This window comes from Anastrepha ludens, chromosome 2, assembly GCF_028408465.1.
Source record: "Anastrepha ludens isolate Willacy chromosome 2, idAnaLude1.1, whole genome shotgun sequence".
Taxonomy (NCBI): domain Eukaryota; kingdom Metazoa; phylum Arthropoda; class Insecta; order Diptera; family Tephritidae; genus Anastrepha; species Anastrepha ludens.
In genome coordinates, this window is record NC_071498.1 from 165,324,954 (window position 1) to 165,336,714 (window position 11,761).

Genomic DNA, 11,761 nt, shown 5'->3' on the forward strand with positions numbered 1-11,761 from the left:
GAGAAGACGTCGTGAAATACATTAAATCCCAAAGGCTTCGATGGTTAGGGCACACTGTGCGCATGGAAGACAACCGCCCCAAAAATCTTTTTCTCAACGAATTGTCTAATGACCCGAGCCCGAGGACGTCCAAGGTTAACCTGGGTTGACCAACCCATAGCCGACCTGAAAAAGTTACGAGTTAGGAGCTGGATATATGTTGCTATGAACCGTGCAGATTGGAAGAGGATTGTGGATGAAGCTAAAGCTCACCCTGAGCTGTAATCGCTACCTGATGATGATGATGATTTATATATAAGTACTTTTAATGTATTTTTTTTTTTATTTAAGTACAAAAATGTATATAAATAAATGTAAAAACAAATATTTAATTTTTTGACCAATCCAGTTTGCCGTCTTAATTCAAATAGTTAACAAACTGTTGACGAACTGTCTCCGCTTTACATTTTCACAGATTGTAGAATATATCCGAACCAGAATATGCGAAAGAAGTAGACGTCGAAAGCACTGAATGTAGCCGAAAGCAATGTTGCCCGTGTGACGTGCATGAAACAGCAAAAGAAAGTTTCCACTGTCTCCCTTCCAGATGTCGCTGTGTGTAAATCGGCACTAAGCAGCTTTCATAGATAAACCATTATTATGTGCGAGTATGTGAAAAATCATTTGTTAAAAATTATATATGGATGATATTGAATAATACAAAATATAAGATTTACGACCACCTGCTTGACAAGGCAAGCGCAATGGCCTCAGTAGTATAAAGGGAAATTCAATTGGTCCACCACCGCAGTATTCCATGCCGTAGCAAGGCCACAGACGCCGTTAAGATACAGCCGGTCGAGTAAATCCCGTGGCTGCAAACCATCCAATGGGCAGGGTGTCGCATAACACCCTGGATTAGTGGGTGGGCAAGGAGAGGAAATAATGGGATGCCGGGGATTTAGGGGGATTTAGGAATAAAAAGGGATCTTCATCGGTACAGTGATCTTCGCATGGTGATTGGATGGCCCCCAGTTTTGCCGTAAAGCGGATGGATGGTTAGCCAATCCCCATATGGAGCTTCCCTCTTAGTTCGTGTTGAGTTGGTCCCCATGATATAGAGGTCAAACCACTACTTAAGTATCATCCCCGCCGCAAGGAGACCAACATTTATCATACCAGTAGGAAACTTCGCTAACTGTCTTTTCTCTCAAAATTCTTAAGTACTTGTGAAAACACCCTTTATTTCAAAGTATGCTTATTAATTGAGTAATAACTTCTGTTTTGATTTTCATTAATATACCAACAACAAACACTGACATCTCACCCGGCTTGTTAATGTCATAATTGAAAACTATTATTAATTGCAATAGTGACAGCGTAAATTAGCTAAAGGCATTCCAGTCATTTAAGCACTGACTAAATGATATCTATGAAATAATTTACTTTCACATACATACACACATATACATAAATTTGTTTTGCTTATATGTACATATATGTATGTATGTGTAGGAATTTATTCATATAGTCCATTATATATTATCTTCCAACCAATTCAAGTGTTGCGCCACATCCACATACACCACATATTCGTTCAAATTGCATTGGCCACGTTTGGTCTGTCCGAACGACACAATGCCACGCAGCATCCAACGATTGTTGCGGTTCAATATCAAGCCGCTACCCGAATCGCCCAAACAAGGTCCAACGCCATTGCGATTGCCCGCGCAAAATGTTCGATTGCTCACTAGTTTGGAGAAGACCGCCGACGAACGTAGGCAGTCCACTTCGCTCACAATTTCCACATCCGCTTTCTTGGCTATCGGTGAGACCAGTTGGCCATTCTCATTCGAGCCCCAACCAGCTACGGTGCCCGATAGGCCGACCACACGTGAGATTTGCGTTGATTCGGTCCACAAGCAAATGGGTCGAATAAAATCGTTGAAGCTGTGCGGAGTGAAGCAAAGAGAGAGAAGGAAGAGTTGTTTAAAAAAAAGAAATAAATAATTTGTGTAAGTTAAAAAGTAAATGCACCTAAATCTTACTATTGAAGCGTTGGATATTTTTCAAATTTATGTTAAATTTACAGTGCAACAGCGACAAAACTACAAAATCAGCTTTTAAAAAAATTAAGTAAAAAATCTATTTTTTCAATGCCTGTCTAAAACACGAATGTAGCTACTGTGATAAACGATGGACGAAATTCGAAATGGTAAACACAAACGGCGTCAGAAGGCTATATTAAAAGAGAATTTTTTTTCTAAGTAATGGAAGCCGCTCATAATTGTAACTGCACTCTGGTTGTACTTAAATTAACTTTTGATGAGTTCTCTGCTAGTATTTTTGACGAAAATTTAATTTAATTACAATAACTGCGAGTTCTCTTGAAGTACTTGAAGTTAAGTTAAGTAAAATTGTTCACACATTCTGACGTTGCCATTTTTAAGTCTAAAGTGGTTGAGATCTGTTCAAGTTTTAAAAGGCGTTTCAGAGTCCGTGAAAGTACAAAGCCGGAACGGCAGCGCTTACTTGGAACGCTTTTCATTTTATGCACCTTCCTATTGTAAATGTTCCCTTCTAATGTATTTAGATGCGTAAAGCAAAAAATGTTGAAACAGTTGAAAACAAAAAAGAAAAACAAAAACTCTCGGTCAAAAAGGCAAACTTACTGGAAAGACGATCGACAAATTCACAGTTTATTGTGGCTTAGCAATAAGGAGAAATTGTGATTCCGTTGAAAAAATGTATAAGGCTATCTGAGCCTCATATTATTATTACCATTTTGTCAAAAAAATTTATTTTGCTTATTCCTTCGATTAATTACTAGATTTATTTATTATCATTATTGTTTAACTGACGAAGAACCTTACGGACGGCCCAGACTCATGGAGGAGCTGGCAGACGGCTGCAGCTGTCAATCAATTATCCACTTTCGAACCTGATTCCGATTTCCAGAAGATGTTGCTGAGGCTATACTTCCGATTTATACGGATCTCAGCAGTGAGAATTGATTAGATAGACGTATAGGTTGTTTTAACCAAAAAAACAACGAGAGTTACAATCAACTGATTTGGAAAATCTCTCCCAAAATTGTTCCGGCCGGTTCGAAATCTGTGAAAATCGCTGCACATATAGCTGCTGGTATATTTAATGAAGGCAATAGAAATTAAACTTAGACCCAATGCGCATTCATACGCCGAAAAAGAAGATGAGCAGCGCATGAATATTTCCGATCTCAGAGCGCATGAGAGCACTCGAGATGGAGGAATGGCCCGCAGATAACATTAGCTCTAGTTATTAGAATCTGCCGAAGCGGCGGAGGGTGTATTATATTTTCGTGGAATAGACAACTCCATTTAAGTTAAAAAAAAATTTTGTATCCTATGTAAAGTGTTTTTCGAACATTAAACGCGTTTTTCTCAAAATCGTATTTTCAAAGTCGGTGACCAACATTACTTGAAAACGGCTAAACTGATTAGCCTCAAATTTTAACACAAGTTTCTTACATATATTTTTTAGTAATTAATCGAAGATTTTTTTTCACTGAAAAATATATATATATTTTTTAAACAATTTAAGGTCGAAATTCTGGCCAAAAATCGATTTTTTTTGGAGAAACCGCCATTTTGTCCAGAAAATTTATTTTGCTTATTCCTTCCATTAATTACTAGATTTTCAATTACTTTAACGAAATCTGTTTGGTTTTGAAATTCAAAAGGTCACCGCAAAACGTCGTGTTTGAGAGTCAGCTCCTGGAGATCAGCTGTAGCTCCTGTTCAAATAAATATTTTTTCTAATACTAAGTCTTACAAAACAGTTAAAAGATAACATAATAAAAAAAGTAATATAATAGATCAAAAAACTTAAAAGTTTTCTCTGAAAAAATTCTGGAAATTTCGCTTTTTTTGGCCTTCTAACTGTACATAACCCCTTAAAAGAAAAATACAGTACAAGCTTCCTTGATTCACAAGCGAACTTAAGAGATTTAAGAATAAGCGTAACAAATTCTTCGAAAAGTTTAAAATAAACAACAAGAGGGAGTTTATGTAAAGTATCAACATCACTAAAAAAAAGGTAATTGGTAAAATAAATTTCTATTTAATAATTATATTTTAAGTTTGGAAAACAATATTAAATCCAGTCCGAAGTTCTTTGGCAGAACAAAAATTCCAAGTAGTCCAGTTCTGGTGTTCCATCTGCAGCTTTTCTGCATGATAAATTAGCTAGCACATCTTATGAAGTGGTAAACCTATTCGCTGATTTTTTAAAGCAAATTTTGTAAGTCATGAATCTGGTTCACACTGGGTCTGTCCTGTGGATTCTACCTCTTCTCTTACCTTTGGTTGTTTTAACCTGTCATTGAAAGATGTTGAGAAGTGTATTTCCGACCTAAACCCCTCAACCAAAATGGATGCTGATGATCTCTCAGTTACTCTTTTCAAACATTATTCAGCTCTTGTTTTGCCTCTCAAGTTAATTTTCAGCGAATAGTTAGCCTCTGGTGGGTTTATCGACGACTGGCAAATGACAATTGTGACTCCAATTTTCAAAAGTGGTAAAAAAAATAACGCCCGTAATTACAAACCAATCTCGAAGCTCTAGTGAGTAACTAAATTATTTCAAAATATTTTCAAAAAAACTAAAAAAATATATATATTTTGCAACTAAAAGTATCGTATCACCATGCCAGCATGGTCTTGTGGCAGGTAGCTTACAATTTACAATTTTCACTGAACACTGTATTGCAACTTTCTCAGCCGAGCAACAAATCAACTGTAACTATACGGACGTTCCAAAGGCGTTCGTTAAAGTATCGCATTCACGTTTATTACATAAACTTTTATTTCAGGGTTTTCATTCAGTTTTTCTCGATTGGCTGGGATCATCCTTATTTAATAGACATTGTGTAGTTTCTGTTGATGGTGCCTTGCGTGCTTTTTTTTCTGCGTTCTCTGGTGTACCTGAGGGTAGTATATTAGGTGCCTTGCTTTTTGTTTTATTATCAATAATATTCGCAGTTGTTTTGCCAATTTCTTTATTTATGCGGATGGTTTAAAAATATATTCTATTATTTCAAAGTCGGAGGATTTACATAAACTGCAAGGGGCAATTAAAACTACTCCAGTACTTGGAAGAATACTCAACCTACCATCGATTGACAAAGCTCAATTGGTATGAGATGTCGGACCAGTACGGACTATATGACTCCGAGGAAAAGAGGCATGAAACCTAGCCCCAATAAGCTTAATATATTTACTGAGGACTCGAAAATGATGGACGGAGTAGGTGCAGGGAATTATTTCGCAGAGCTGGACATCAGGCGGCCAATTAAGCTCATTGACCATTGTAGTATTTTTCAAGCAGAAGTCTTTGCGGTAGGAACGGCTGTAGAAATAGCATTCGCAAGGACATCGAGCAACTTCAAGATAAATATATACGTGGACAGTCAAGCGGCAATAAAGTCATAAGAAACTCATATGAAATTTCATCTAAAAACGTTCCTAGGACCAGGGAAGTCATAGAGAGACTAGCCACAGTTAGACGGTTACACATCTATTGGGTACCTGGGATGGGTGAGATTGCCAAGACCGCTGCTTACATACAATTCGAACAATAAAACGACACACTGAAACCCTTAAATACGGTATATAATGGCATCGCTGCCGACATAAAAACACGGATAGACAGGAGGTGGAATAATATAGTCACTTGTAAAACGGCGAAAATCGCAGAATGCAGGTAAATACGCCAGATTCTTTCTATCCCTCTCTAGAAAGGAAAGCAGAACTATCGTAGGTACACTGGCAGGTCACAATTTGTTAGCGGCACAGGCATACAAAATGAGAATTGCGAACAACGATAGCTGCAGATTTTGCAATGAACTGGAATAGAGGGAAACTCTTGAACACCTTCTATGTTCTTGCCCTGCATTAGCTAGAACTCGAATAAAATGTTTAGGAGCTCTACAATACGTGAGGTTAGAATGTGTCTTGTGGTTAGAGCTTCAGAGCTTACTTAGATGCACAAAAAACGCAGGCTTATTACAAGAAGGAAACGTAAGGGTCAACTCCATCTGGTACCACTAAGGACCAATAGATCTCTGTGATGGTTTTCGGTCAGTCAGGTCAACCTAACCTAACTTAACACAAACAGCAAGCTGATGTTAATATTGTTGTTAAGTTGATTAGTGTAGTGTCCCTCAATTATAGCTTAATATTGAAAAATGTATTTTAAATTCCCGTATTCAAAAATTACTAACATCATTCGTACTTCGTATAACATCGGAAATGATATACTTCAACCTGTGGAAGAAATCAAGATCTTGGCTTTATAAGAAGGATTAGCTTGAGCTTTGCAGACCCTTATACTCTTAAATTACTTTTTACAGCATTTGCTCGTTCTACATTAGAATCTGTCGCGATTATTGGACGAACTTACCACCAATTCTCTATTGACAAGATTGAAAGCATACAAACAATCTTTCTTAAGTATTGCCGGCTTTTCCCTGAATTTCTCTGATTCTGTACCGTCATATGAATGTCACTTACTTTCAATTGATCGCAATTGTTCATAAATTTATCAAAAATGAACTGAAATTATTGTGAATGAATTTCATGGAATCAAAGTTGAATATCTCCAAAACATCGATTTATCACATTTTGACTACTCATTTGGGCTTACGAAAGGTCTGTGCACGTTTCATTCCGCAGAAGTTGACTGAGGACCAAAAATTGCTCAGAATTCAACATTTGAAAGGCCTCATTAAAGAGGCGAGAAAAGGCGAGAACTTCCTTAATAACTTCGTAACTGGTGATGAAACGTGGTTGGTTTCCAAAATGAACCAGAAACTAAGCGTCAGAGTGCCGAATGGAAGGCCCCAGACGAGCCACCAACCAAAAAATCGAGTTTGGTAAAGTTAAAAATCAAGTTGACGCACTTTTGTTTTTACGATTCCAAGTGAATTGTCCACAAGGCGTTCATGCCAATGGGCCAAACCGTCAGTGCAATTTTCTACGTTTTGGCGTTTTGAAGCGTTTGTTGCATGGCATTCGGCGAATTCGCCCTGAATACCGCGAAGGAGGATGCTGACGCTTATTGCATGAAAATGCATCATCTCATCGATCCACTCTTGTGACTGATTTTTCAACAAGAAATTGCATTTTAACCATCAATCACTCACCGATTTCACCAGATATAGCTCCCTGTGACTTCTACCTTTTCGGAAAATTGCGTTTGGCCTTGAAAGAAAAACGTTTTGCGTCCGTAGAAGCCATCCAAAAGGCTCGTACCAACATCCTGAAAGATATTGCGGATTCCGGTCAATGACCTGAAACACTTTTTCGAAAAGATTTTAGATCGCGCAAAACAGTTATCGAGACCAGAGAGGACTATTTCGAATAAATAAACTCGAAGTTATTAGAACAAAGCTCCTGTAGTTTTTATTTTAGCTCAGTCTTGTTTATTTTGGACTTCACCTTGTATTGCGCTGCTACATACAACCGTTATGAGCACAAGTGGGCGGGTATACAAATTCCACTTAGAAATTTTATATGAACTATATGAAATGAAATGGCTTGAACGGAATGAAACGAAATGGAATGGGTTGAAAGAAAGTGAAATAAAATAAAAAAGTGTTTATAAAAAAATGCATATGGTAACAGATTTTTGTATAAAAAAATTAATATAAAAAAATTCTTCGAAAAAAATGTTATAAAAAAAGATTTATATAAAAAAATGTTAATAAAACAAATTTATAAAAAAATATTTATATAAAAAAATGTGTACAAAAAAATGCATATGGTAACAAATTCTTGTATAAAAAAACGAGTATAAAAAAATTCGTCTAGAAAAAAATACAATATATACATAAAAAATTTATAAAAAAACATTTATATAAAAAAAATTTTATGAAAAAAAATGTACAATATATAAAACAAAATTTTATTAAAAAAATTTGTATAAAAAAATTTTACAAAAAAAGTTTTTATAAATTAGCAAACTTCTACTTTATAGTCCGGGGGGGTCGATTTGGACTGCGTTTTTATACCGTCAAATTCTTCTTGACTTGTGATTTAGCTTTCATGAATAACGAAAGTGAACGTCAGCTGCCGCACCCGCGGTGGGTGTGATTGTGGGAGGGTACGAAACGTGTCGAAAAAAAATTTCTACCAACTCATTTTATACCGGCTGAAATTTTGTTCATGTATTGTTGACATTTAGTAGAATGAAAAAAAAAATAGTCAGCTGCACCGTAGAGGGAGGAAAATACGTCAGCTGAACGCAATGATTCATTCTTGCTTCGGCTGACGGTCTTTCCACCGCTATACACGCAGCTGACCATCATTATTATATTTTCATATGTGTCCAAAATTAAGTAAAAAAATTTCCATCGGCATAAGTAGTTTTACTTTTTAATTTATTTTACAATTTCGCCTGTCCAGCTGACGTATTTTCCCCCTTCTACGGCGCAGCTGACTATTTTTTTTATTCTACTCAGCCATTCTACTCAGTATTCTATTTGAGCCGGTATTAAATGAGTTGTTAAAAATTTTTTTTCGACACGTTTCGTAGCATCCCATGCACGTACCCACCGCTACTGGACCAGCTGGCGGTTGGTTTCGTCATCCATTGAATGGCGTCTGCCTTCAGTATTAAAATCAGTCGAACTACTTGAAAGGAAAATGTTTCGCAAACCCTGCACTCACCTGCCAATCGGTGTCATACGCAACACTGCTATATCCGCATCTGGTAGATTTTTATAATCCGGATGGGCAATCAGACGTTCAACATCACGCGTTAAAAACCCATCCTCACTGAAACTCTCCAAATTGGTGCGACCAAGAAAGAGTACAAATTGCGTGGCTGCCAAGCTATGAAAACAATGAGCGGCTGAGACAACAGTGCGCGCCGACACCAATGTGCCACCACAAATATATGACAAACTGTGCACTGACTCCTTGCGGTAGACAGCAGCCATCCAAGGGAATTGGCCGCGTACCAACTCACTTCCACCGTGCAAGAATGGACGAATGACAGTTCCCTCAGTCCCACAAGTAAAACTGGTATTTTGCTGCACGCGTTGGGTGAGGAAGATATTAGAGAATTTCGGTGGGGAAGTGGCGGCCGAATGCTGTGCAGGTACTGCTACTGCCACTGAAGTGGATGCAGGAATGGGACGTGGTGCCGGCTTAGGTGTAGGTGCGGGTGTAGGTGCTGGTGGCGCAGGCGCTGGCGTAGCCACTTGTGGACGCAAACTTCCGCTGTAGGCATTCACGGTGTAAGTGAGTTGAAACCAGCTGCTGGGCGGTGCATCTGCAATAAAAATTTCAAATATAAATTAGGTTGCGGGCTATGTGCAATTTTTGTATTCTTGTTTTTTTTTGTTTGTTTTCTTTTTTTTTTTTTTTGGAATTCACATACACTCTGGTCCCGAACAAATCTCATTGCCATTGATGCTGAGTTTTGTTAGTCGCGGTGGATTTTTTGGATTGGGAAAATGCACGCGAAATAATGCCGGCACACTTGTCACTTGCAGTTGTCCGTCCGGATATGGTGTGATTGTGCCGTAGTAATTCTGGGAAGAGTGCAAATTATTAACATTTCACAAATCTGCATACATACGTTCTTGTATATATGCCAAGCAGCTACTTACGGAGGTTAATAAGTTGCGTTGAGATAATGTCACTTTAATTTCGGTGCGTCCTCTTTCCAAACGATCCAATTTTATTTGGCCGAAGTAGTCATTGCCCTCGCGCACGTAGCTGAATTGTTGCTCACAAGGCGACGCGACCGGCGATTGGGGAGTGGAGAAGCGGGGCAGTAATAAAAGACTTAGCAGCAGATACGACTGCATGACTGCAGTTATGGTTGTTTACTGGTGGTTTTAAATGCAATTTTTTATACGAACGCTGTATTGTGGCGCTGATAAGAATAAATAAGACAGTGTCGGAACTGGTGCTGGGTAGAAATTTCGTTAATAATTTTATTAAAATTTTAATTTTATTTTCTTTTAGATTTCAATTTTTTTTTATTATTATATTTCAGTCCTTTTATTGTATATAAAAAAATATTTTAGTGGAACTATTTGCGTGAAAAAATAAAATTACATGGAAGCATTGCTTTTTGGCACGCCTACCGTAGGTAACACTCCTTTTGTTTACTTTTTTGTTTTTATATATTTTCCAATATACTTCTTATGCATTTATTGATTCCTTCTACGGCTCGGTTCACTTTATAAACACTAACGGTTTTGTTTACGTTTTTTTTATTTATCATTACAGCCCAACTGCATTCATTCTATTTTTATCTTATGCGTACTTTGCATTAACCGGCACGCAACTCATCCAACTACGAGCCCGAACCCGACCAGCAACTGACAGCGATTGTGAACTCTTTGCTTGACTGCAACAGGTTGAAGTGCTCACTTAAGCCGGCAGCTGCATGTAGGTAAACAAGTTGGAGCTCAAGTGCCATTAGGTGCTCCCTATAAGGTGCATTCCAAAGTGAACGGAACTTTTTATAAAATAATAACAACAAGAAATATTTATATTTTTTGGCAAACGCGATGCATTTTAGAGCGTCTCCATGGCAAAGTGGTCAAAGTCTCTTGGACATTTTGTAAAAGTTTCGGAAAATTGGCTTGAGTATAATAAGAACCTGTAAAGTAAAGAAATTTATTCAACAAAAACAAAATCTCAACTATCAATAAAAAAAAAAATAAGCAAAAAAGTTGGAGTTGGGCTATTTTACAACAATTTTGGATAGAGTGTTTTATAATTATATAAAACAGAGTGTTTTATTTTGAAAAAACCTACTTAAAAAAAAGCAAATTTTTAATTTTTTTATATTAGTTGAAATTTTTTTTAAGCACATTTTATGAAAAACATAATATGAAAAATTTTAAAAGGTCGATTTCTCAAAAAAAAAAGAAAAAAATTTTCGAAAACAAAAATATATAATTTTCTATATTAATTGGTATTTTTTTTTAATAGATTTTATGAAAAACAAAATATGAAAAATTTTAAAAGGTAGATTTCTCAAAAAAAGAAGAACACTTTTCGAAAAAAGGTATACAAATTTATCATATTTCACTTAAATTTGATATTAGAATATCTTCTAAATAGATTTTATCGAAAACAAAAATGTATCTAAAAAAGTTATAAAAATGGTTAAAAGTTATAAAAGAATGGTTTAAATAATTTTGTTTTAATTTTTCTAGAAACTCTTTTTGTCAAATTCTTTCAAATATTTTATAACTTTTTTAAACACATTTTTGTTTTTTTTAGATTTAAAACTTCTTTTTAAATAGTTTAAGAAACTTTTTCCTTGAGATATACATTTTAAAAAAGTTTTTTTAAACATTTTTATAATCTTTTTATATAAATTTTTGTTTTCGATCAAATCTATTTAAAAGAAATTCAAATACCAAATTTGAAGTGAAATTTGTATACCATTTTTCCATTTTTTTTTTTTTTTGAGAAATCTAAGTTTAAAGACTTTTTGTTAAAATTTTTTAATTTTTTTCATTAAATCTACATAAAAAAAAATCTCAACTATCAACGAAAAATAAGTAAAAAAATCTGAGTTGACCTATTTCTTTCAAAATTTTGGCTAAGGGTTTTTAAAGTTCTTCAGTTCTATTTAAAACTTTAATAACTTTTGTTTTAGATAAATTTTTGTTTTTTATAAAAACTACTTAAAAGAATACAAATTTTAAATACTTTAAATATTTTCTTAGATACTTTTTTTCTTTTAAAAACACTTTTTAAAAAATTTTGTT

General features: G+C 35.6%; 1 protein-coding gene across 1 annotated transcript; it reads right to left on the reverse strand.

The window, feature by feature from the left end:
• Positions 1–1,224: 1,224 nt before the first annotated feature.
• Positions 1,225–9,941, reverse strand: LOC128860358 (serine protease gd-like). The gene is made up of 4 exons (XM_054097845.1): positions 9,635–9,941; positions 9,403–9,556; positions 8,688–9,294; positions 1,225–1,929 (listed from the first exon to the last, which is right to left on the reverse strand). The coding sequence occupies exons 1-4, from the start codon at positions 9,833–9,835 to the stop codon at positions 1,515–1,517; spliced, it is 1,377 nt and encodes a 458-aa protein (XP_053953820.1). The 5' UTR covers positions 9,836–9,941; the 3' UTR covers positions 1,225–1,514.
• Between the last annotated feature and the right edge of the window lie 1,820 nt (positions 9,942–11,761).